This window comes from Nannobrachium achirus (genome assembly GCF_963921795.1).
Source record: "Nannobrachium achirus genome assembly, chromosome: 13".
NCBI classification, from domain to species: domain Eukaryota; kingdom Metazoa; phylum Chordata; class Actinopteri; order Myctophiformes; family Myctophidae; genus Nannobrachium; species Nannobrachium achirus.
The window spans coordinates 34,681,525-34,709,024 of NC_137833.1; the positions used below are offsets into that span (position 1 = coordinate 34,681,525).

General features: G+C 44.0%; 1 protein-coding gene across 1 annotated transcript in view; it reads left to right on the plus strand.

Moving 5' to 3' along the window:
* The window catches only part of camkmt (calmodulin-lysine N-methyltransferase), a 167,892-nt gene that overhangs the window by 134,600 nt on the left and 5,792 nt on the right, over positions 1-27,500 (plus strand). Inside the window, exons 9-10 of the mRNA XM_080741114.1 lie at positions 12,045-12,108; positions 15,155-15,286. Of these exons, the coding sequence (XP_080597240.1) occupies positions 12,045-12,108; positions 15,155-15,286 (196 nt within the window). The remainder of the gene's footprint in view (positions 1-12,044; positions 12,109-15,154; positions 15,287-27,500) is intronic.

Here is a 27,500-nt window from a genome sequence, read left to right on the forward strand (position 1 = left end):
GTAACGTTTCATGCCAGTGTATCCCTGTGTGTATCCTTGTGCGCGCACATGTGCTTGCATGTACAGTCTGGGCGGGGCCTGGATTTTTTAAATCCCATTTTCATTTGACAAAGAGTCTTCCAGGCACAATTACTGACACACTGGATGTGACAATAAAACCCAACCGCGCACCCCCGGCCCGCACGCACGCAGCGCCTGTGTGTGGCAGGCACAGATCTGTAATCAACAGTCATGCGATTAGGGTAAGCAGCTAACAACACCATATGATTTTAGACAAGTCAATTTAGTAAGTGCGTGTGCGTGTGTTTGCGGGTGTGCGCGCGTGTTTGTTCTTCAGATTTCACTGCACTGGATTAAATAGAACACAGGAAAGAACACCGTCTTGATCTCTTACTTTGCCTTCTCTTTCTCTGTCTGTCTAACTATTCATTTTAGTGTCATACTGTATGTGAATGAGCCCTGATCTTTAATGACGGAATACCAGTTGCCGGCACCATGCTACTTAGTCAAAGTGCCTCCATTGATAGCCCCTTGAAACACTCATTATGCAGACATTACTGTCCCATGAGTTTGGAGAATAAAGAATTGCGATTGTAAAAACCAAAGTGAACTCTATCTAGCATATCTAGATTATCACCTGTTGCATGAGATGGATTTGCAAAACGCCCCTCCTTTAAAGGCTAAACAGCCAATCAGATTGCTCTACACCACCACCCCCGCCACCCCACTCCACCCCGTCGACATGCACCAAGTTGGCGAGTGTGTGTGTGTGAGTGTAAATCTGCGTGCATATCTGTGTGCATGTGTCCTTTTTAAAGGAGCAAGTCTTCCGGTGGATAGTGGTCAAGATGATGTCATGTTTTTCCATGGTTTCGCCCCTCATAATGCCTTGACAATGTCCTGTGCACTCTGACCGCAGTAGACAAACATACACGCACGCAGCACGCACACACACACACACACACGCACACGCACACACACCAAGGTCACACACTTTGGCCTGCAATCAGTCTGCCTGTGTGGAATGAGGTAGCCGGGATGTGCTGGATAGGTGGGGTTTATACTGACCAACACGAAACACATCCAGTATAGGGATTCTCAACCGTTTCAATTCAAGGAAATATATAGAATCTACTACCTCACAATGCTTTGTGAAATGCAATGCGATGACAGTTTGTGTGACATGGTGTGGGCTTGTAGATCTTCTATTTTTGTTCTATAATGTACCATAAGTGATATTGTGAATGTGATACTAAAAACAGATTTAGACTTTTCTTTTGTTTGTTTGTTTTTTGCCTCTGCCCTCTCAGTGTCACCCTGTCCTTCCCTCGCCCCCATGGTGTGTGTGTGGACGTGTGGGTGGGTCTGTCCCCTCCACCCAGCAAGCTCACTTCCCTGTTTACTCTAGCACTCGCTTACCAGTCATCTGATATCTGTAGAAAAATAAACTCCACGCTAACCCTCTCACCTCCAAGGACAAACAAACTTGACACCAATGTCTAACCTTAAAAGACAAATAAACTTTACACATGTACAGTATGTGCACCCAACTTTGCTGGCCTGATCGTTTCCTGAGTACCGCTATTACCTTTTTTCTTTTGTCCTTCTCACTCATGGATGAGTGGAAAGGTGTGGCTTTGTGGTATATATTTAGTGTATATATATATAAGACGCCTCAGGGAAACATGCGGCCTCGCCCTGTCATGCCAATTCTTGGCTATCTGGCCAAGAATTGCTAATACCCTTCTGATGAGTCAGAGCGATGTCAGTGATGTCAGAGCATGATAGTCAACAATGTGATGTCAGAACATGCCCATATATGGGCATTACCAAATATGGGCATTCCCAAATATGCGCTTAATATTGATGACATCGGGACAGGGATCTCCATATATGGGCATAGAACGGAAAAGGACGTAATTTGCAAGTGTGACTTGTGATGACATCAGCGATCTCCATTTATGGGCATAAAAGGGACATCAAGCCAGAGCGTGATGTCAGAGAGGCAAACCCATAGAACCACAGTGTCAGGCGTGACAGAGGCGTGACAGACAGAGAAACTTGCGACCTAGGCAGTCATAGCGGTCAATGTATTATTTTGCCTGTTCACACACAATCATTTGCAACATAATAGCAAGAATAGGAATACCACGATAATGCGACAGTAACTACCAGTAAGACGCCTAAGGGCAAAAAGCAACCTAGGTTGCGCAGGACGGAATTCACACAGGATGGAATTCATTTGTGTGTGATTCGTTGCGGTTGGTTGTTTAAGTTGGACTGGTTAAACTGACACAATATGTCCATATATGGACATTCCCAGATAATATTGATGGGCAAAAAAGGGATTCTATACAGTAAATGTGGTTGCGCTAACAGGGCATCATCTGGGAATCCGACCGTGGGCGGTTGACGTCCACGAATATTATTTCCATATGATTTCCAATAGAAATAATATTCAGTATAAGCCCTATAAATTAACTCCTTCAAACATATATTTGTTGTATGACGAATAGTGAAAATAGTCCATCTACAAGCTCACAACATGTAATTTTGTGACATGTTTTGCAATGTTTTTGAAATATTTTGACCTCTAATGACATGCACAAGATAGGTAGGCCAGTTTGAAAGGGGTTAAGAAAGACTGCTAATAAACCCTGACAAGGTACAACTAACTACCACTAAACTAGTGGTTTTCAAATTGTGGTCCGGGGACTCCCAGGGGTCCTTGAGGGGTTTCCGGGGGGTCCCCAGCTAAATGATTGGTAACCCAAATGGACCTGTTGGGGACCCGTTTGGTTCTCAGAGTTATAGTGGTCCATGGCCTAATATGCATAGTAAACCTGGGATCCTTGACATGAAAAGAGGCTTGAGAACCACTGCCGTCGACGGTAACACCTCGTCCCAGGTCAAGGACATGACGGAACATGACAAGCAGCTTTAATGGCTTTTAATGCAGACTGGCACACTGAACACACAGGTTGAGGATTATGTCAAATCTGGGCTGTATTGTTGCATTTTAGCCAAATTACTCCTCTCTCATCTGTGATAATACAGTAGGTGCACACAGGCGTGCATTTATGTGCACACACACACACACACACACACACACACACACACACACACACACACACACACACACACACACACACACACACACACACACACACACACACACACACACACACACACATACAAAAGTTGTTTCCAGATTGTCTCACTGCTGGCCAGCTTAGAGGCTCAGGATTATGTTGAACCACGACTTGTATTGTTACATTTTAGTCAAATTACTACACTCTCATCTGTGATAATAGGTATATGTGCATGCGCGCACGCACACACACACACACACACACACACACACACACACACACACACACACACACACACACACACACACACACACACACACACACGCACACACACACACACACACGCACATATTGAAGTAGTGTGTATGTGTGTAATTATTTATGATTTAGAGACAGGTGTTTTTCCCTCCAATACAGAAGCTCTATACTGTGGAACACCTGCATCACTGCTGCCAAATAGTCATCATCTCTCGGACATCATTTACAATTTAGACCAGGAGTCTTCAACGTTTTCAGGCAAAGGACCCCTTAGTCGAGAGAGAGATGAAGCAGGGAGCCCCACAACCTGTTCACAGATTCCATATAGTTTCATCGTTTGACAGCCCAATCAGTGCATTTTGGATTCATGTCAATTTGTGTTTTCAGATTTTTAACCACTTGAACCGTCAATACTTAATAAACTTGACTTTTCACACTGTACTTAATCTTTTCTTTTCCCCCTCTACACTAAACCCCTTTGCCTAAAATAGCCGATCTACAAGCTCACAACACCTCGCGCTGCTTGTAGATCTGCTATTTTTGGCTAAAGTTCTCAGGGGAAAAAAGTTTTTATCACACAAAGATTTGGAGGACCCCCTGTAGTAATTCTAAGGACCCACCTAGGGGTCCCGGACCCCCTGTTGAAGACCCTTGTTTTAGGCATTTAGCAGATGCTCTTAACCAGAGCGACTTAACACTAAGCAAGGTAAACACATGATCATGTCACATATCCCACCCTCCAGGTATTTGCTATGTCATAATAACACACATCCACTGACATGTGCAAACACACTTACGGTAATTACACTTACAATCACGCACATCACTGAAGTAGACCAATCACAAAATTATGATTGAGAACACCACTTTCTTTGGTGAATCTCTTAATTACACAACTTAAGAATTGTGAAACACTATATGAATAAAGATTTCTATTTCGTCATTGTTATCAAACTGAACACACCCCTTAAATTATTATCAGTAGTTCAAGATATTTTTTTGTATGTTTATTTTCATTACTATCACATATTATTGCGGCCGTAGGTCGCAGTTTAGTATCAAAACCTCCACCGGCCGTCCGTCGGTCGGTCGGTCGGTCGGTCGGTCGGTCGGTCACACGTCACACCTTTGCCCTGCTCATATCTCCGCATCAGTATGACATCACACCATATGTGTACACAAAACTTTGTGTACGTTGCTGTGGCAACAGTTTGTTGTTGCTGGTCTGTTAGTGTATGTTAGCAACCACCTTAGCAACCATGGTTTTACCCTAGCAACCAACTGTTTACCCTAGCAACCAACTGTTTACCATAGCAACCATGTTTTTTTACCCTAGCAACCAACTGTTTACCGTAGCAACCATTATATGGGCATAAAAGGGATTCTGTTAGGGATCTCCATATATGGGCATAAAAGGGATTCTGTTAGGGATCTCCATATATGGGCATAAAAGGGATTCTGTTAGGGATCTCCATATATGGGCATAAAATGGATTCTGTTAGGGATCTCCATATATGGGCATAAAAGGGATTCTGTTAGGGATCTCCATGTATGGGCATAAAAGGGATTCTGTTAGGGATCTCCATATATGGGCATAAAAGGGATATAAGACCGGCATTATCTACCGACAGATTGTGGAGATAAGCGACCAACGGTCGCTTATCTCCCGATTAGGGAGTCTTACTGGTTGTATTATATCTCAAGTTTTTCTGTATTAACTCAGTTAGCGCCGGGCGACTTTACGAGCGACTAGTTCACTATGGCGTTTGGTGCCGAGCGACTCGGAGCGACTTTTATATAAAAGCATTGTTTAAGCTTTTAATATGTGTTTATAGACGGAGCGAAATGGTTAGCTTACCTCAGCTAATGTCCACACGTAAACCGTGAAAAAAAAGGATACGATTATGACGTCACCTTTAAACCAGGGCTTCCTGTTGACAACAGGCCTCTGCTAGCGTTAGCCTCAATGCAACCATCCGACCCTCACGTAGCTTCACTAGGTCGGATTTTGATTCTGAAACTTTCTGTGTGGCATCTATATACGTCCCGATGCCCATACCAATGGTGGTTTGAGACGATCAAGCACGAATTGAACAGTATTGAGCTGAAATGGTGACCGGCGGCCCGTCCATGTTAAGTCAATGAGGACCAAGTCAGCGTCTCATCCTGTTATGTGGATTTAAACAGGCTTAACATGGGACCATGTCAGTGTATGGTGTATGGTGGTCTCTAGTGGTCATCTGGTGGTATGGTATGGTGAACGTGCATTCGTTAAGGTGGTCTGGTTAAGGTGGTCTGGGGGGATACAAAATAGCTATTTCCTGGCGTTATAAGCGCACATTCATATTCATATTTTGGAAATCTGGCCCTGTATGAGTTAATCATTATTGTTTGCTTTGATGTACTTATTGTGAAGACAGTATAAGCCCATATGGGATTTCTCTGCTTGTTATGTTCCTTATAATCTTTATTCATTCCTGAAATAGTGCAAATAAATAAAACTAATGAACTGGTGTTAAATTAACTGGAGGTTATCGAAGCTGGGTTGCATTTGGGTAACTTTCATATATTTGAGTGTGGATGTGTTCATGTATCTCATTCTTCAACTACATATAGTCAGAAAGTTAAGCATTCCACATCTTTGGGAATGTTGTTTTCACCTTTTGCGCTGGTTTGAGTCCCTGGCAGACAGGGGGATATTATGAATAGAGGAAGTAGGCTCTCTCCACCCTGAACAATAGCTCTGGAAGGGTGGCAGTGGCTCAAAAGATTGATTGATTGATTGTTTGATTGAAGTATTTATTGGAAGTTTTGCATAGGAAAAGGTACAGTTTCATGACAGTAGTCAACTAAAAGGTAAAGTTCAGGAAAGCAGCTTTATATACATTGAGATCATTTTTTAAACTCATATAACATTGAATGACAGACAGATAGAACACACAGTACTGTGCAGAAGATATCATCAGAAAAACAGTCGTACAAAAACCCAGTGCAAAATAAATGGTATTTACAATAGAAGGGTCAGGGTCAGCTTCCCTTGGGTTTGTATCAGGTTCAGGTTCAGGTTTATTAGTCAAATGCATATCCATACAGGTATAGACATACAATGAAATGCTTGTGCCAAGAGCACTCTTCGCCTTATTACACACAAAAAAACAAGACAACAACAGGTCACCCAGGACAACCCAAAAACAACAAAACAACCATACAGTGTAACAGTGTACAGTTTAAAAACTGCGTATATTGCACTTGACTACCTACGTCTCGCTTCCATCTCTTCGTTAAGCATCCTGATTGCTTGAGCATAAAAACTATTACTGAAACGGGTGGTGTGAGATTTGATGCTCTGGTAACGTTTTTTGGATGGGAGGAGATAGAACAGGGAATGGGCGGGGTGACAGCTGTCCTTTAAGATGTTCTCTGTCTTTTTCTTACAGCGTGTGTTATAGATTGTGTGTAGCTGTGGTAATTCTGTGCCAATGATTTTGGCAGCTCTCTTCACAATTCTCTGTAACTGTGTACTGTCTTGAACAGTCACGTTACCAAACCACACTGTGATGCATCCTGTCAAAACACTTTCTATGGTACAGCGATAGAAATTAACAAGAGCCTTGGTGCTCAGGCCAAATCTCCTGAGGCGCCTCAGAAAGTACAATCGCTGCTGCACTTTCATAAGGATACCTTCGCTGTTTTGAGACCATGTGAGTGAGTTTGTTATGTGAACACCCAGGAATTTGAAACTGTCCACTATGTCTACAGGTGAACCATTTATGGTTAAGGGACTGTGATTGACTTTAGACTTCCTAAAGTCAACGATGATCTCTTTTGTTTTACTAACATTTAGAGAGAGATTGTTATTCTGGCACCATAGGGTTAGCTCTTCAATTTCCCTCCTATAGGCCCTCTCATCATCGTTGGATATTAGTCCTATAACCGTGGTGTCATCTGCAAATTTGAGAATAGAATTATTGCCACACCTGGCAACACAATCATAGGTGAACAGACTATACAACAAGGGACTGAGGCAGCAGCCCTGGGGCGCTCCAGTCCTGGTCAATATCTTAGATGAATGCTTGTTCCCTATTCGTACAGATTGTGGCCTGCCTGTCAAAAAGTCAAACAGCCAGTTGCAGATACTACTGCCAAGACCAAGACCCCTGAGTTTCAACACAAGCTTAGATGGTACAATCGTGTTAAAGGCAGAGCTATAATCTATGAAGAGTAGTCTGACATAAGAGTTCCTATTCTCCAGATGTTTCAAGGCAATGTGTAGTGCGAGAGAAATAGCATCATCGACTGATCTATTAGCACAGTATGCAAACTGTAATGGATCAGTATTGGCAGGGATAATGTGCGTTATATGTGATATAACCATTTTTTCCAGACACTTCATAAGAACAGAGGTCAAAGCCACAGGGCGATAATCATTGAGACATGCGACAGGTTTTTTCTTTGCTATGGGTACAATTATGGTTTCCTTAAAACACAACGGTACCACACACAATGACAGGGACATATTAAAAATGTCAGTAAAGACTCCCGAAAGCTGGTCGAAACACAACTTAAGGACACGTGAGGCAATCCCGTCAGGGCCGGCCGCCTTATGAGTCCCAACGCTTTTAAAAGTTTTACTCACATCTCGTTGTGTCACCTGCAGCTCCACCGCACCGGGTGTTCCCCGCACCGGTGTAACTGGGTCCGTGTTGTGAGTTTCAAAGCGGGCGAAAAAGTTATTCAATTCGTCCGGTAGAGAGTCCGAGGTGTTAATAACAGCCGGCTTCGGTTTGTAATCCGTGATCGCCTGCAGCCCTCTCCACATACGCCGTGCGTCACAGCCACTATAGTTGTTCTCCAGTTTGTCCCTATATTGTCTCTTAGCGTCTCTGATCGCCCTCCTCAGGTCGTATCTGGATTTTTTGTACCGTTCCTCGTCCCCAGATTGAAAAGCGGCTCGGCGCTCTCTCAACTTCAGACGAGTATCATGGTTCATCCACGGCTTCTCGTTGGGATAAGAGCGAACGGTTCGCGCTGGGATGCAATTATCCACACAGAATTTAACATAGCTGGTGACAGTGTCAGCGTAGTTATCCAAACTTGTGGCTGAGTCTTTGAAGATGGACCATTCTGTCGATTCAAAGCAGCCCTGGAGTTTAGATACATTATCTGTGGACCAGCACTGAACAGACCTCTCCTTGGGTTGCTCGCTCTTCATTTTCTGCTTGTAGGCAGGTAGCAGTAGCACCGCATGGTGGTCAGATTTCCCAAAGTGGGGCCGTTGGACCGCTCTGTAGGCAGCCTTGATGGTGGAATAACAATGATCCAGCGTCCTTTCCTTCCTTGTTGGGCACTTAACGTGCTGGTAAAAGTGTGGCAGCACCGATTTCAAGTTGCAGTGGTTAAAGTCCCCAGCCACGATTGATATGGCTTCCGGGTGCTTATTTTCCTGCTTGCCTATGACATCACTAAGCTCGTCCATAGCTTCGGATGCACTCACTTCTGGTGGGATGTATACAGCCGTCAGCAACACACAAGGAAATTCCCTGGGCAAGTAGAACGGTCTACACCGTAGTGTTAAATGCTCCAGCACCGACGAGCAGTGCTGTGAGACTATATCCACATTAGTACACCAAGAGTCGTTGATGTGAAACAGAACACCGCCCGCTTTTGTCTTCCCCGTGTTTGCCATCGAACGGTCTGTGCGGTACACAGAGAAGCCGTCTAGCTGTACCGCCCTGTCAGGAACGTCAACATTCAGCCACGTCTCCGTGAAACAGAGCACACAGCAGTTCTTTATATCCCTTTCAACGCGTAGCCGGGTTCGGAGGTCGTCCATCTTATTGTCGATCGCTTGGACGTTTGCCAACAATATGCTGGGGATGGGTGGTCGCGAGGGGCGTCCACGTAGTTTCACCAATGAACCCCCTCGCTTCCCTCTCTTCCTCCTATGGCCCCGCCATGGTGGAACCGTGCTGTTGTTGTTGTTGTGCAGTTCTCGCGGCAAATCCGGTCTGAAAACGTCTGAAGCAACAAATCTCAAGTCCAGTAACGTCTGGCGATCGTAGGTCATCGTACAGGACGCGTTACGTGCAAAAACAGTGACATACAACATTAAAACAAGCAATAAGGCCAGAGCAGCTCTCAGCGTGTCGCCATGCCACGGCGCCATCTTGGAAGAGGTGTCCTTGAGCAAGACACTGAACAGTGAACACCTAGTTGAGCAGGTTGGTTGGTGCCTTGGTTTCTGCCACCTTCACTGAATGGAATGCACATTGTAAGTGCTTTGGATAAAGCGCTATACAAATGCACTTTGCCATCTATAATCCGACAGTACCACTACTGGACAGCTATGACCGTGTGAATGTGTCATTGTCCATCTGACCTCCTGTTTTTACAACACACACACACACACACACACACACACACACACACACACACACACACACACACACACACACACACACACACACACACACACACACACACACACACACACACACACACACACACACACATGCATGCATTAACGCATTAACACATCCATGGATACAAGCACTCAAACACATATAAGTGCACACAAATTCTTGTATATTTCAACTCGTATGTACTCTTAGCTCTCTGACCATTTCAATGTCGTAATTTTTTATGATATTTACTTTTTTTTAAATTCTTTTGCTGAGAATAAAATGGCCTCCACCGTATAATTAGGTAGAGTTAATCAAATCCTATCTTCAATGGGAAAACACTTGAGGGCGGAAACAAAGATTTGATGTGTTGTTGAGAAAAGTGGTTATAGCTTGTTACCTGCTAAACTAACGCAGCACTATGACCTTGCATTTTCAAATCTGTATTCATCATCCAAACAATTAAATTATGAAAAAAAACTGAAAAGAAATTAAATAATAATAAATAAAATAATAAAATCTTGCTTTTCTTCAAATTAGCATCAGACACATCAGACTCTTTGAATCCATGCAGGTCACAGAGTTAGAGCTTTTAACCACTTGAACCCCAGCTTGCCTATCCTGGGGGGAACATTCACCAAAAATAGTGGATCTAAGTACAGTAGAAGTACAGTAGAAGTACAGTACAGTTCATGTCAGTTTTTGCGAAGAATAGAGAGTTTAATTGGTGGCATCGTCATCATACCCGTAAGTTATGCGGGAACGCCTACTGAGTGGCAAAAAAAACTACTTGCTGGCCTTGACAGCTCATACATCTAAACATCTACATCTAAATCTGATAGCATTAAACGACCTTAAACTCACTTTGCCATTCGCTTTGCCATTCACTTTCTATAAAGAAATAAGCGAGAGGTCCCCTCACTGGGACGAAAACAATGTGTGTTTTGGGGCGAGCGTTCCGGTTACCATACACCAGGCCAAGTACCCCTTAGCTGAGAGGGAGATAAAGCAGGGACCCCCACTACATATTGTATACCTTTGTGTTTGTGATTTTCATCGATTTCATAGAAAGATTCATAGACAGCACTGTCATCGGTCTATGTTGGATTCGTGTTAATGTGTTTTCAGACATTTAACCACTTAAATGAACGATTTAAGTTGACCTCTCACTCTGTACTTGGTCTACCCTTTTTTAACCTTTACCATACCTATTTGCCAAAAATATCCGATCTACAAGCTCTCAACGCCTCGCAGTTTGAGGCGTTGAGAGCTTGTAGATCAGCTATTTTGGGCTAAAGTTCTCAGAATATGGACGCTAGGCTTCAAGTGGTTAATATTAAAAAGGAGAAAAAAAGTTTCTATCACACAAAGATATGGAGCACCCCCTGTAGTAACTCTGAGGACCCCCTCGGGGTCCCGGACCCCCTGTTGAAGACCCTTTCCAAACAAACACACACACACACACACACACACACACACACACACACACACACACACACACACACACACACACACACACACACACACAGAGATATGTGCTCATTCACACACGTTCAGATGTTAGTCAGTTTACAGGTGATAAGGATTACGATGGAGGCAGTTCATTATATCCTGGAATCCAGACAGAAGTGCTCGTTCAGCGCTTTTTAGGGTTTTTTCTTTCACGAGAAGCGAAGTGAGAAAAAAATCTGCCGAATGGAGCGAATCAGTCTGGATTCCAGTCTAAGTTAATTAGTCCTTTTATACACTATAAATGATTGTTGTGTTATTATTGTATTATTTTCAGCTGGCGTTGATTACAAAACACCTTCAAGGTCTACACAGATTTTAATTCCCCAAAACTCGAGGTGCTTTCCTCCTGTCACTTTGAAGTGTCTAAGATATTGGGCGCGCGCGCGCGTGTGTGCGTGCGTGCGTGCGTGCGTGTGTGTGTGCGCGCGCGCGCGTGTGTGTGTGTGTTTGCTGTGATCGATGGTATCTGTGTGTTTCGGACTTTGATGTTTTGCATTCTTGGCCAGCAGCTTGAAAGCAGGCCAGGGTGAATACATATGAAGAAGTTGCACATGAAAAAGAGGAGGAAGAGGAGGGAATCTTACTCATGCAAATTGTTTTTCGCCCCCTTTCCTGCCGGTGGATTTATTTGTAAACAAAAGAAAATAAATAGCCTGCTGCTTTATCTAGAGCCGCTATCACACGAATGCATTCTAATCGGGCTGTCTCTTTCTCACCCGTTTTTTTCTGTTTATCTCCATCCCTCTCCCTCTCTCTCTCTCTCTCTCTCTCTCTCTCCCAGTTTGTTTCTCGACCAGTACAGAGCTAGCCTGGTTGATGCCATAAGAAGATTGCTGCGACCCAACGTAAGTTTGCGTTATGTGTTATTACACGCACACAAAGGCTGGGTGCACTTATGCAGTGTGTGTCACCGCCCCAAAGTACTCTTCTCAACATAATTAGGGTTAGCTTGAAATCCTCCCCCTCCCCGGCCCTGATACATTAATGGTGCTACGGGATTAATATCTTGTAATGCTTTAATGCTTATTATGCATGACTTGAATGCATTGCTCTGATCCGTTTCTCCCTCCATCCCTCCCTTAATCCATTTAGAACGCGGGTACACATTTTGTGTATCATTATTTTATGCTTTAACAGATCTGCTATTTTTGAAAAATCGTGAAAATTAGAATTTTGTCCCGATTCTATAAGTGTCTTTTGAATCCTTCTAAGATTTTTTTGAAAAACCTAATGTTTCTATGTCAGCAATCTGGCCAGCCATCGTCAAAGAAAAGGTCCCTTTCACTTAAATGGAGCTCAGTTAGTCTGTTCTTGAGAGACTACTATGTCAGCGGTTCTCAAACCTTTTCATGTGAAGGACCCCCAAACTGATATTTATTTGGCCACGGACCCCCATCTCAAAATATTTAGTTCCAGGGACCCCCCCCAGAAGCAAAATTGTGAGTTCCAAACGTTTGCTTTGAAAATACATATATTCAAAGATTTGCACACATTTTCACCACTCTTTTCAAAAATAGCAGATCTACAAGTTCGCAGCGCGGCACTCGGTGCCGCGCTGTGAGCTTGTATATCTGCTATTTTTCACTGGTTAAAGCATTCAATAATTCTAGGCCTAGATGGGTTTTAATCACATGGAGGAAAAAAGAAAGAAAGAAAGAAAGAAACCCAAGGCAACTTCTCCCATTTGGCTCAGTGATAATAACACCCCCCTGCTGCGAGCGAGCTGGAGCGAACACACAGAGGAAGAACAAGGACTAGAAAAGGGCCTGGAAGAGATAGTGTTGAGATGTCTATTCATTCAAACAGAAGGGGCACGCTTTGAGTACAGAGGCCACACTTTCATAGGAAATGTCTATGTGGGAAAGGCGGGTTGGAGGGAGGGGTATGGACAGGGACGTGCAGAGAATGTGAGAGAGAGGGAGAGGGGCTGACATTTCTAACAGGGCCTTTTGGTGGAAATATCGAAAATAGACCTCCAAGCTCGCGTTGTGAGCTTGGAGGTCGGCTATTTTCGGTGCTTGATACCACACTGAACTAAGCATAATCAAGTCAATACTGGAGATGTGGTGTAACAGCATGGGTTTCTACTCAGAGAGGGCAATTCTTTCAACATAAGATTTCAAGTTCAGGAGGTTTTGGACAAGGCACATCTCTTGAGATTCCCTTCTTATATGCTACGATTGGCTTTCAAAGTTTGCGGGGGGCCTATTTTGCACATAATGCCACACAAATCATGATTGTTTGCACACAAACTGCCAGTAAGAGCCTCCACCGCTTTTTCAAATCAGTCAGATAGTGGCGGTATAACAACCTCTTCACATTTTGGCCTATAACTCATGAACCTCGCAGGTATTTCTAGTATTGCAAAGTCTCTATAGTTGTGTTCAGGGTGAGTTGACATTTCACAGGTTTCTGTAATGCCATCTACCAAAACAAACTCCATGTTTTTTTCTGGTGTTGTGACACCCCCCCCCCCCCCCCCCCTTCTCGTTCTCCCTCCATCCCTCCCTCTCTCCAATCAGAGATAATTCATTGGGCTAATGTGATTTGAGTGTGGGGCCATCAGTCGCACAGGCCACAACAACAAGCTTTGCCCAAATATTTAATAATTTGCTAAGCTGATTAAACAATTAACAACGCAATTAATTCCAGCACCTAATGGCACTAATTTGTTGTCTCTGGCTAAAGGTAGACCATCCGCTGGGCTGGGGCTAGATCACCATAATCAGCTGATTAACACCAGACAGAAATCCTGTTTTTATCCCTGTGTATTCTGTTGTCAGAGTGGGGTCTTACAGTGAGAGCAGAGAGACACAGGCAGGGAGGGAACACGACTGGAGATCCACATGAAAACCCTAAGCAGATGATCCTTCTGTTTTGCTGTCTGTTTGAACATTTTGCTTATCGTCGTTGTCGGGTGGAAACCTCGTATCTCCAAAACCGTTCGTTTTGTATTTATCATTTTTAAAATGATGATAGTGAAAACAGCCGATCTACTGTACAAGCACACACCGCTTGTAGATTGGCTGTTTTCACTGCTTTTGTGCGATGGCCATATGATGAAGCAGTGCTTTACTTTGCGAAAAAATGTACAAATTTGAAACTTGGAGATACGAGGTTTCTGCCCGACCGTGACGTTATGTGTGTTGTGTATGTGTTTGTGCGTGTGTGTGTGTGTGTGTGTGTGTGTGAGTGTGTGTGTGTGTGTGTGTGTGTGTGTGTGTGTGTGTGTGTGTGTGTGTGTTTGTGTTTGTGCATGTGTCTGTGTCTGTGTCTGTGTGTCTGTCTGTCTATTACCTCCGTCTAATTAAAACAATAACAACACATTCAAAAATATGAAATACCACTGAAAGCCGAAGGATTTCAAAGAAACTTTGAACCTGTTTGTAATCCTCTTAGTATATGTGGGCCGGCTGTGACACCCACCCACACACACACACACACACACACACACACACACACACACACACACACACACACACACACACACACACACACACACACACACACACACACACACACACACACACACACACACACACACACACACACACACAAATAATAAAAGATAATAAACAAAAAGATTAAAGCATATTAATCCAATCACAACTGGAAACGCATACACACCATACCGTGTTTGTGTGTGTGTGTGTGTGTGTGTGTGTGCGTGTGCGTGCGTGCGTGCGTGCGTGCGTGCGTGCGTGCGTGCGTGTGTGCGTGCGTGCGCTCACGAGTTTCACAAAAGGTTCAAACGTATTGCAGTTGTACTATTTTTGTGAAGACATTCCATGAAATACGTACATTTCCAAACCCTCATCTAAAATGCACCATGTCTCATGACCAAACCCCACACACACACACACATCATGTGAATCCTTCCTCTCCATGCAGGGCATGGCGTTGGTGTTAGCCCCGCTGCGAGGGCAGACTCTGGCTGTGTTCTGTCAGCTGGCCCAGCAGGCCGGCCTCTGTGTCAGTCAGCATCACAAGTATGACTCTCAGGTCTGGGATGTGCACTTGAAGGTACAGTACGCACACACACTACACTACAGTTATGAAGGTATAGAGCATACATGGGCAACTGGCGGCCCGGGGGCCACATGCGGCCCCCACCTTCACTTAATGCGGTACGCAGGTTCATATCGGAATACTGATTTATAGATTTCAGCTGTTCCAACATGCAAACATGATCCGCTTTAATTACTTCAGTCTGTTGTAGCTTTAATGACAAGTAAAATATTGTCTTTTTTTATGTCGAATGTAATTTGTATTTAAGTTCATAAAGTTGACATAAGTATAAGTATAACTAAATGCATTTGAAATTAAATTAAATTTTTACTTTCAGGATTCCAATTCAAAAATAGCAAAAAACTACTCAGGATTCCAATTCAAAAGTAGCAAAAATAGAAGCGACGCGTTTTGAGCTTGTAGATCGCTATTTTTAGCGATGACGGAGTATAGGGCATTCATTTACGAAAATAGTTAAAATACTAGATAACTGCCCGATAGTATATGCAATGTGGCCCTCTGGAGTGAGTGTGGAAATATAGTGGCCCTCTCCATCATCAAAGTTGCCCACCCCTGGTATAGAGGGTATCGATTTTAGGCGATCTCCACTTGCTCCTGAGAGTACTGTCATAAATGGCCAGATAGTGGAATTGGTAACCACTTATAAATATCTTGGTACCATTGACAATCGTTTGAAATTCGACTTAAATACTGAAATGCTGTGTAAGAAAGGTCAACAGCGCCTCTTCTGTCTAAGGAAGCTAGCTAAATTGCAGGTGGACAAGTCTTTGATGATTCTGTTTTACAGGGCTTTTATAGAGTCTGTAATTTCCTTTGCGATCATTTGTTGGTATGGAAATCTTGGTGTCAAACAGAAAAATGCCCTTAATGGGGTTGTGAGGTGCGCTAGCAAGATTGTGGGGGGACAATTCAGATATCTGACTCTTATATATGATGAGCAGGTGCTTAAGAAAGCATCATCTATTAAAGCGGACAGCTCTCATCCCCTTAATTCTTTATATGAGTTATTGCCTTCCGGCCAATGGTTAAAGGCCCCTGTAACAAAAAATAATAGGTTCAAATTCTCATTTGTCCCCACCTCCATCCGTGCTATCAGTAGCGACCTTAAGCAACGCTACGGCAACGGCAGATGACAACGGTAATCGGAAATGATCCTCACTCGATAGATAAACCTGCCGTCGCCGCAGCCGTCTCTACTACGGCAGAAGGTCCCTTCCCACGTAGCGCCTACTCCGTCTGCTGCGTGTATGCGTCGCCATGGGAACCAAAGCGTTCAGTGAAAGGGGTGGGAACCCGTCGCCGCCGAGGCTTTGCTTAACCATTTTGATCGCTACAGCGATTACGTCATAGCAGCCGTAGTCCACCTGGCGTTGCCGTCCTGAAAATCATCTAGCTTAAAATCGCTAATAACGGAAGCAGGAGGAGGTAGCTGTTTATTCTCATGGTTGTTGTTAAACTTACACTTACATTTATACTTATACTTACTGTTATCTGGACTTTGTGACCATGTCTGGCTATGTCCACGTTCTTGTTTGTGTACTGTATGTTCACTGTGTTTTTTAGCGCTTTTTATCATTTGCTGTAACAAGAATTGCCCAGTTTGGGAGATAATAGACTTGACTTGACTTGACTTGACTTGACTTGACTTGACTTGAGGGTATGCGCATGCATAAAGTGAATGGCAAATCGAGTGGCAAAGTGAGTTCAACGTCGTTTAACATTGTTTAATGCAATCAGATAGGACTTTTCTGTTTGAATGTATGGGCTGTCAAGGCTAGAAAGTAGTTTTCTGCCACTCAGTAGGCGTTCCCGCATATGATAATGATGTCACGCGCATACCCTCTATAGACACACACTACACCACTGGTTCCCAAACACTGGGTCAGGACCCACTTGTGGGATGCGGACACATTTTTATGGGTCCCTTAAAGGTGATACACCATGCATTTAAAAAGTATTTATGTCATATTGTTTATGTCCCAAAAACGTTTTTCCAAAGGTTTGAGGCTAAATTACCACTCCTGAATAGAGAGCCTCTCATTTTTGAATGGCTCTCAGAGCATTTTCAGCTGCAAAATGTTTCTTTTTTTTTTTCTTTTCTTCAAAAACGGCCGTTTATGACGTCACAAACGGCAGCAAATCTGGACAGCCTGTTTTGAGAACCTGTTTTGAATGGGACTTTGTGAGGATAGAAGGTGCTAGTGGGACCCCAAAAAAAGGTTTTAAAATAGGAAAAGTGAATTTTCATGGTGTATCACCTTTAATGGCTACATTTTGAACAAATTCACTCTCAGTCTTGCTCAAGGACTCTTTGACAATTAACTCTGGGGGAGCCTGGGATTGAACTGGGAACCCTTCGGGAACTCTCCGTGTTCTAAGACGTCAACTCTACCCCTAATTCCCTGCCGCCGTATCTGTTTAAACATCATGCTATCTAACCAGTAACAAATAACCAGCATATTGTCTCATCCAAATAAGCAACAAGGTCACTCACTAAACAAAGGAGGGAGGGATGGATGGATACAAATATGGAATAACAAAGGAATAGATCAAGTGATGTGTCCTTGGTGGGCTTAGCATATATATCCTATATGGCTCTGTGTTTAGGTGCAGCTGAAAGCCCCCCAAATCTATAGAATTACATTTAGTTGCCACCACAAAGGTCTGTACGCAAGAGGACTCTCTGACCACTTGCCTCACTCAGGCACACACACACACACACACACACACACACACACACACACACACACACACACACACACACACACACACACACACACACACACACACACACACACACACACACACACACACACACGCACACACTGGGGGTCAGGTGTGATTGTTGATATGAGGGCAGACTGAAGTGGCCTCCTCACATCAGAAGGTGATTAAGTCTCCTCTGCTTATCTTCTGATGAACACTCTGCCCCCTGTGTGTGTGTGTGTGTGTGTGTGTGTGTGTGTGTGTGTGTGTGTGTGTGTGTGTCCATTCCTCCCGCAGAATAGACACACACTGCAGACATGGTTAAAACACAGGCTATCACAATGCCACACAGACCAGACTGCATATTGGCCAGACATGACACACACACACACACACACACACACACACACACACACACACACACACACACACACACACACACACACACACACACACGCCATGTGATGATATCACAAAGAAACACACACCACTCTTTACAGGCCGTGGTACTGAAACAGGCACACGTACGTGTGCAGTGCACGCACGCGCACAGTCCGCACACACATGCACGCACACAAATGAACAGCTGCTGCTAATTTGCACTATAGATTAGTTTTTATTCAGACTGCATCAAAACCTACAAAACCACATTTGCATTCATTGTATAAATAAATAGCTTCAAAACAATTATGTCAGTTTCCAAAAATACTTTGTATGCATTGCATTTTATTCTGTTGTTAACTGGCTGATTGATTTCAGAGCAAAGCCCTTCAGTCTTACCCATAGAGTATATATAAAATAGAGAGCGGACGAGCCCCGCCCCCACTATCATTTCAATGCAAGTGCTCAGTGGCGTTTTGAAGCAACGGCTACGTGCTAGCATGTAGCTAATCCAGGTGCATTCTGGGGAATGGCTCCACTACGCAGTGGAGCCAAACGTCACGAATGACGTCACGAACGACGTCGACGTCCATTGAACCCTATTGTAGACCCAGCGCCGCGCTCTTATGCTCGTGCATGTATGTTTCACCCCGCCTGAAATTCCAGCTTTGGCCAGTAGGGCGGCTGCTTCAATATTTACAAGCCGTTCTGGGGGCTTGGTCTTACCACATCTTTTCTGAGTTATAGATATTTTCCAACACACATCGGCAGGGGCACCTGACCAACAGTTATGCTTGTAGATCAGCTTTTTTTGGCAAAGATGTTTAGTGCCTGGCAAGAACAGGAGGGGGCCTAGTGCAGTGGTTCTCAACCTGTGGGTCGGGATCCCCAGAGGGGTCCCCAAATTATTTTGGGGGGTCCCCAGATGATTAACTTAATGTGTAACATTGTTTTCTCTCTCAAAAGTAAACAGACCAACATAAAGTTTAAGTGTATAGAGGGTATCTGCACATTTTAGTGACATTTTAAGGACTTTTTAATACCTCTAAAATGACAAATTAAACTTTGGCCAAATTGTCAATATTAGAGGCAGAAATTGTGAAAATAGCTGATCTTGCGTTGCGAGGCGTGAGCGTGTAGATTTGCTATTTTCTAAATAGAAACATGTTATACAAAATGTAATGCCTCAACTCTTATTGCTCATCAGGGTGTGGGGGGGTCCCCAGTTCAAATATGATTATTTTGGGGGTCGTGGCCTGAAAAGGTTGAAGTCCTGTCAGCTAAGTAAAGGGGTTGTGTCACAAGTTGTCACAACTGATTTGTGATTGTTATTCCATATCTTGTTGATTCTCCCAAAAAGTCACGTACAGTAGCTATAGTACTTAATAAGTACTTAATAAATAACCATTAGTTGGAAATTGAACGTTATAATCTATAATATTGTATTGTCTAGTCTAGACAATCAACTGACCAGCAGTAGTACAGTAGGCTATACAATAATTAAATGATACACTTAAGCACATTCATCTAACAGCTGACCCACACCTTGAGGAGAAATGATTCTACTAGTCGCTTTGGGCGACTGGTATGACTTAGGATACCAGATATTATTTGTAATGTTTGCTCTGTGTGTGTGTGTGTGTGTGTGTGTGTGTGTGTGTGTGTGTGTGTGTGTGTGTGTGTGTGTGTGTGAGTGTGAGTGTGAGTGTGAGTGTGAGACTGTGAGTGAAAGAAAGTGAGAGAAAAACAGTAGTGGTTTTTTTCCAGAAATCCTTTTGTCAATTTGTCTTTAAGACCCCCAGCTCTGCAGTCTGCATTTTTCCAAACTCTCATTCTCTCTCTCTCTCTCTCTCTCTCTCTCTCTCTCTCTCTCTCTCTCTCTCTCTCTCTCTGTTTGCCTCTCTATCACTCGCACACACACATATGCATGCACGCTGCCTAGACACAAATACTACAAACTACTACAATGCTCATCCTGCTTGCTTGCCTGCCTACCCGCCTGCCTCCGTTGGTCCCCAGAGCGTGTGTGTGTGTGTGTGTGTGTGTGTGCGTGAGCGAGTGCGTGCGTGCACGTGCTGTGCCGACAGGGCTCGGGCAGACAGGGCCGTGCGTTATCCTCTTATCCCTACTGTTGTGGAATAGAGGGGCAAGCAGCTGGAGGGACTGCAAGCAGCCTGATAATGCCAGCGCTTATTTTCTAACCCGTCGTCTTAATCTTGTTACTCAAATGGTTGTGAAGAGAGAGTCATGAATTTTAATTTCTCTCCCGCGCACACACACACATGCACATGCACACCCACACCCACACCCACCCACACACACACACACGAGGGGGGAGAGAGAGAAATGTGTGCGCACGTGTCTCACACACAAGCATTAAATAGTAACCCCACTGTGGCCATGCACTCTTTCTCTATCTCCCTGCTTTTGCACTCTCTCTCTCTCTCTCTCTCTCTCTCTCTCTCTCTCTCTCTCTCTCTCTCTCAGCTGCCATGTTGCCCCCTCTCCTCCCCGTTCTTCTGGCGTATCTTTTCTCCACCCGTCCCCGTCCCCCGCCCCTTCCCCGCCGCTCTATCTCTCCGTTCCCTCCATCACGACCCACTTCTCGGTTTATTCAAGCTTGTCCGCTCTATCCCTCCCTCTACTCATCTCTCCATCCACCCGGTGCCTCCGTTCTCTGTTTCCTAATCCTGCCGAGAGAGACCCCAGACATCCGGTTCATCCCTCCACCTCCGAGCACCCCCCCCACCCCACCCCACACACCCACCCCCTTCTCTCTCTCTGCGGCCTGTGCTAGGAGGGCAGGCACAAATGATGGAGAAATGGAGAGAGAAATTGAGATAGATTGAGTGAGAGAAGCCATGGCAAAAGTGGCGATGGAATAAATGACTTACATCTTTGCAGCGGTGCGATTAAAAGTGTGTGTGTGTGTGTGTGTGTGTGTGCGCGCGTGCACGTGTGTGTATGTGTGTGTGTGTGTGTGTGTGTGTGTGTGTGTGTGTGTGTGTGTGTGTGTGTGTGTGTGTGTGTGTGTGTGTGTGTGTGTGTGAGCCGATTTAGCCAGCCACCCATGAAGCTGATTAGGCAGCCTCCGATCAGGAGGAACAGCTTTGCTTGTTAAACTTTTCACCTCCGCAAGCTCTCCACGGACCTTCGCCACGTTATGAACCCCCCCTTCCCCCCTCACACACACCCACCCGCCCAGCACCACCCCTCTCCTATGTCGTCGTTGCTGGGTTGGAAACCTTGTGTGTCCAAAACCGTTTGTTTTGTATGTGTAAGAGCCAAAACCAGACCTAGAACTAATTGAGAACAATTTTGAGTGTTTTATACTGTTATTATATTTTTTGATTATTACATATTGTGTTATAACAAGGGGACGCAGTATTATTATTATTCCTATCATGATGGTATTTTATTTACTCATTTTAGATTTTGTCTATTTTGATATTCTTGATACATTTCTGGAGAAACTGTGTTGTGTAATATTGCAGCTACTGCGCATGTGAGATTGACCAGTGACGTCAGTATTATATAAAGAAAAAGTTAGTTGGCTGATGTAACCGCAGGAGTAGGACGACACAAGTTTTTGACCGTAAAAGAGGAATAGTTATTATAATAGTTATCATACAGTAAAGTCAGCAGAAACGTGTTTTTTATTATTTGTTGTTGTTTGGAAAGCCTTTTCTTATTTTCAAGAGGATCCTGTTGAGAGAAGCTCAGGAGGAATATTCGTTTTGGATGATAATAAGGAGTGGACTTCCAATAAATCCTTTAAATACACGTGGTCTCCGTCGTTCCTTGGATACTGTAAGTTACACATTAAGAAGTGAAGAAAAGTGGATACGAGTCAATACTACAGTTCTGCAATAAGGTCAAGTGTGGTTACATTTGGATAAGTAAAATAGCCACTATATCAAGTCAAAAACTTCGTTCTCTGTGGAATAAGTCTGCAATGGAATCTGCGATGGAATAACCATATCCAGGAACTAGCCTGCCCCCAAATGGATACAAATGCTTAACTGTTCAACTTCAATGGAACTGAATTCAGCTTTTATGGAAGTGATTTCATAGTGGAATATAAAAGGAAGTGCTACTTTGTCTTGGCACTAAAACAACATTGAAGCAAAGTCACCGTGGATACCTCTAACGTCGTCAAACTGAACAAAGAAGACATGTCGCAGCATGATAATGATGAGGACGTTAATGTTGCGGAGCCCGGTCAAGACCACACGAGGGCGCAGTTGTCCTCAAATAAAGGAACTGAGGAGAATTTGCCACAAACTGGTGCAGTGTCTGACTACAACCTGAGGAGGTCGCGGTTGCCCACAGAAAAGGGACTTGAGGAGAAACTGCAACAGTGTATTAATGCAAGGAGAGGTAAGCTGAAACAATTGACTGGGAAATCGAATTTTATTGAAGCTCACATGCAGAGTCCTACTTATGTGATGAACATTGAGCAATGTGAGATAGAACATTACAAAAAACTTCTTGAAGAGTTTAAGGAGGCCAATGTGAGTGTTCTGTACTATCTCGACGGAGAGGAAAGGCAAGCAGATCAAGACTTGTGGTTTGAGCCTAAATTAAGATCTTGTCAAGATTTCATCAACAATACATATATGTGGATTGAGAACACAAAACTGCATTTGGAGTTAATACAAACAAAGAATAAAGATGTGACACCCGATGACAGTATTTCGAATGTGACAAATAAAACAAAACGAAGCAAGGTTGGATCTGCTGCTTCATCCGCAGCTTCAGCACGCCTGAAAGAAGAGGCAAATAGAGCGGCTCTTGTTGCAAAAGCTGCTTCTCTGAAGAACAAGCAAGCATTGGAACTGAAGGAAGCACACCTGCGTGCTGAGAAGGAGCAATTGGAGATAGAAACAGCATTGGCTGTCTCTGATGCTAAAATAAAAGTGTTTAAAGACAATGAAACACCTGAGCCACGGGATGGCATGAATGAACATTGGGCATTGAATGCCGCAGGAGCACAAAGTCGTGTTAAAAGTGAAATGAACAAGCATGTTTCCTCAGCATCTATGATCAGGCCAGATAGTGCTCCAATTTATGTTGGCACGCCTGTAACAAAGCCAAAAGTGACCGTAACACAGCAGAGGGTCAAATCATCACCTATTGTGCAGCCCACGCCACAGCCCAATGATACAAGCGAATTGTACAGAGTAATGCAGCGGCAAGCTGACATAACAGAGCTCCTTGTGAAGAACCAGCAGATATCTCGCTTACCCCAGAGAGATGTTCCTTTATTTTCTGGAGACCCACTGGAATTTATGACATTTATTAGAGCATTTGAGCATGCAATTGACTCTAAAGCTGAGAGCAGTGAGGACAAACTGTATTTTCTGGAGCAATATACCAGAGGAGAACCAAAGGATCTGGTAAAGAGTTGCCAGCACATGACAGCAGATCGTGGATACAGAGAGGCAATACGACTGCTTCATGATCGCTATGGGAACGAACTCAAAATCGCCTCAGCACTGATGGAAAAGGCGTTCAAGTGGCCTCAAATCAGGTCAGAAGATGGAAAAGCTCTAAGCACCTTCTCACTATTTCTTGTGAGCTGCCGGAACACTATGGCAGACATACAGTATATGGACGAGCTTGACAACCCAACAAACATGCGAATTATAATCTCAAAATTGCCCTACAAAATCAAAGAAAAGTGGAGAGGTGTCGCTTATGAGGTCCAGGAAACTAGAAGACGCAGAGCCAGGTTTGATGACCTGGTCACATTTGTGGATAAGCAAGCTAGACTCATCATGGACCCACTCTTTGGAGATTTGCAGGATGAAAAGAAAGAAAAAGGAAAACAGGATGGACGTGGAATAAAGAAAGAAGGAAAGAAAGGAAGTAGCTTCGCTACCAGCATTACTACAACTGAAAAAGAGCAAGTTAATGCACCCAAGACAAAGACTGAAGCTACAGCACCTGTTAGTGCCTTCACCAAACCATGTGTGTTGTGTGAGAAGAACCATACTCTGGAAGAGTGTTATAAGATGAGAGACAAAACAAACAAGGACAAAATAGAGTTTCTCAAAAAGGCAGGACTATGTTTTGGGTGCCTCGTTAAAGGTCATGTCAGCAAGAACTGCAAAAAACGGATGACATGCCAAGCCTGTTCACTGAAACACCCTAGCATGTTACACTTTGAAAAGCAAGAGAAGTCTGACAAGGATAATGTGGACGAAGAAAAGGTGGAAGATGGCACCACAGAGCATACGCCTGTTTCCAGTGCACTGGTGGCAATTAACAGTGAAACTAGTACCTGTACTGGGGCCGGAGATGACTGCATTCTTGCCATCGTACCAGTGCAAGTCAAGTTAAAGAAAGGCAGCAAGATAGTGGAGACCTATGCGTTTATGGATCCTGGCAGCTCTGCTACTTTTTGTACTAACTCACTAGCAAGCCAGTTGAACATACAAGGAAGACGCACAGAACTTGATCTGACCACTATGAGTCCTAAGATACGTGTGGAAAGTTATATACTTACTGATTTGGAAGTTAGCGGACTACAAAGCAGCAACTTTATAGATTTGCCGAAGGTTTTCACTCAAAAGAGCATTCCTGTATCAAGGAAGAACATTCCAACACAGAAAGATATTGAAAAATGGCCATATCTCAGTGAAGTCACATTACCTGCAATCGAAGCCAACGTGGGACTTCTCATTGGAACAAATGTACACAAAGCATTAGAACCATGGCAGGTGATCAACAGCAGAGACAATGGGCCATATGCTGTTAAAACAGCACTAGGATGGATAGTCAACGGACCACTAAAGGAGCATACAGACACTGGCACAGACAGTGGTGCAGGTACACAAGTTACAGTGAATCGTGTGTCCATTGAAAATGTGGAACAGCTACTAGTACAGCAGTTTAACCAGGATTTTCCTGAGCGTATGTGTGATGAGAAGCAGGAAATATCACACGAAGATAAACAGTTCATGGACTCTGTGACAACCTCTTCCTACCATGAGCATGGTCATCACTACATTGGACTTCCAAAGAAGAACCCTGCTGTCAGTATGCCAAATAATCGGAGCGCTGCTGTGCAAAGAGCACTCACACTCCAAAGAAAACTCAGTAAAAATCCTGGGTTCCGTCAGGAGTACAATGCTTTCATGAGAGACATGATTAGCAAAGGCTATGCAGTCAAGGTACCGGAGGAGCAGCTAAGCAAGCAGGATGGTAAAGTGTGGTACGTCCCACATCACGGCGTTTACCACCCTCAAAAGAAGAAGTTACGCGTGGTATTTGACTGCGCTGCTCGTTTCCAAGGGACCTCATTGAATGACGAGCTTCTTCAGGGTCCAGACCTCGCAAATTCCCTAGTAGGAGTGTTGTTGAGGTTCAGGCAGGAGAATGTCGCTGTTATGGCAGATATTGAAGCGATGTATCATCAAGTGAGGGTTCCTGAGGATGATGCTAACCTGTTTCGCTTCCTCTGGTGGCCAGACGGGGATATTGGAACAGACATGGTTGAATACCAGATGACTGTGCATGTATTTGGTGCAACGTCTTCTCCGAGCTGCGCTAACTTTGCACTAAGAAAGACTGCAGAGGAAAACAGAAGCAAGTCATCACAGGAGGCTGTGGATACAGTGTTCAATAATTTCTACATAGATGACTGTTTAACGTCTGTCAACAGTGAAAGTCAAGCCATTGCTCTGTACAAGGACCTCAAAACACTATGTGCCTCAGGAGGATTCAACTTGACTAAGTGGACGAGCAACAGCCGAGACTTTCTGGCAGCTATTCCAGAAAATGACAAAGCTAAAGATGTGAAAAATGTGGACTTGAGTCAAGATGTACTACCAATAGAAAGAGCACTTGGAGTGTTATGGTGCATAGAATCAGACAAGTTCATGTTTAGGATTAATGTAAAAGACAAACCAGTCACCAGAAGAGGAATCCTATCAACTGTGTGTTCTATCTATGACCCATTAGGTTTCCTCTCTCCATTCATTCTCCCTGCGAAGTGTCTTATGCAGCAGCTGAGCAGAGAGAAGCTTGCCTGGGATGAGCCCATCCCAGAAAATCTGGCCCAGAGGTGGTTTGAATGGCTGAAAGACCTACATCAACTTGCTACATTTTCTGTACCCAGGTGCATTAAACCTGTTGATTTCGGTGTCATTAAGACAGCTCAGATCCACCACTTCTCAGACGCAAGCGAGAGTGGATACGGAACAGTGTCTTACCTTAGGTTGACAAATGATCAAGGTCGTGTTCACTGTGCTTTCCTACTAGGGAAGTCGAGGGTGGCACCCTTGAAGCAAATGACAATCCCTCGGATGGAATTAGCAGCAGCAGTTGTGGCTGTGAACATGGACAAAATGATGAGAAAGGAGCTGCAACTCACCCTGCTAGATTCAACATTCTGGACAGACAGCACTACTGTATTAAAATACATAGGAAATGATACGCTGAGATTTAAGACATTTGTTGCCAACCGGATATCCGCCATTCGAGACACAACCAAGCTATCACAGTGGAGGTATATCAACACTGTGGACAACCCAGCTGACTGCGCTTCTAGGGGGCTCACAGCAGGAAAGTTAATGAGTCACCACAACTGGATTCAAGGGCCATCATTCTTGCAAGAACCTGAAAACCAGTGGCCAGCCAGATTTCATAATTCTGGGGTTGAAGAGGATGATGTGGAGGTGAGAAAAGTCACTGTAAACCTCACACATACAACTGAGCATACAAACGCTGTGAATAAGCTGTTCAGCTACTACTCCGACTGGTACAAACTAAAAAAGGCAGTAGCATGGATGCTCAATCTCAAGGAGACACTCAGGAGCCTGAGTAAGAAAAGACAAGATCTACGAGCAGCAAACAAAGACTCTCAAACTGATCCAGACACACAGAAAGCCACTGTGGAAAAGCAGATGCAGGCCTACAAGGCAAAAGTGGGCAAAAGAGACCTAAGCGTTGAAGACCTGCGAAAAGCAGAGACAGAAATCATTCGTTTCAGTCAAAATCAGAGATTCCAAGAAGAGATATCAACGTTGGAAAAGGGAACACACACCCTGAAGAGGAGCAGTCCTATATACAAGCTGGACCCCATGCTCCAAGACGGAATATTACGAGTTGGAGG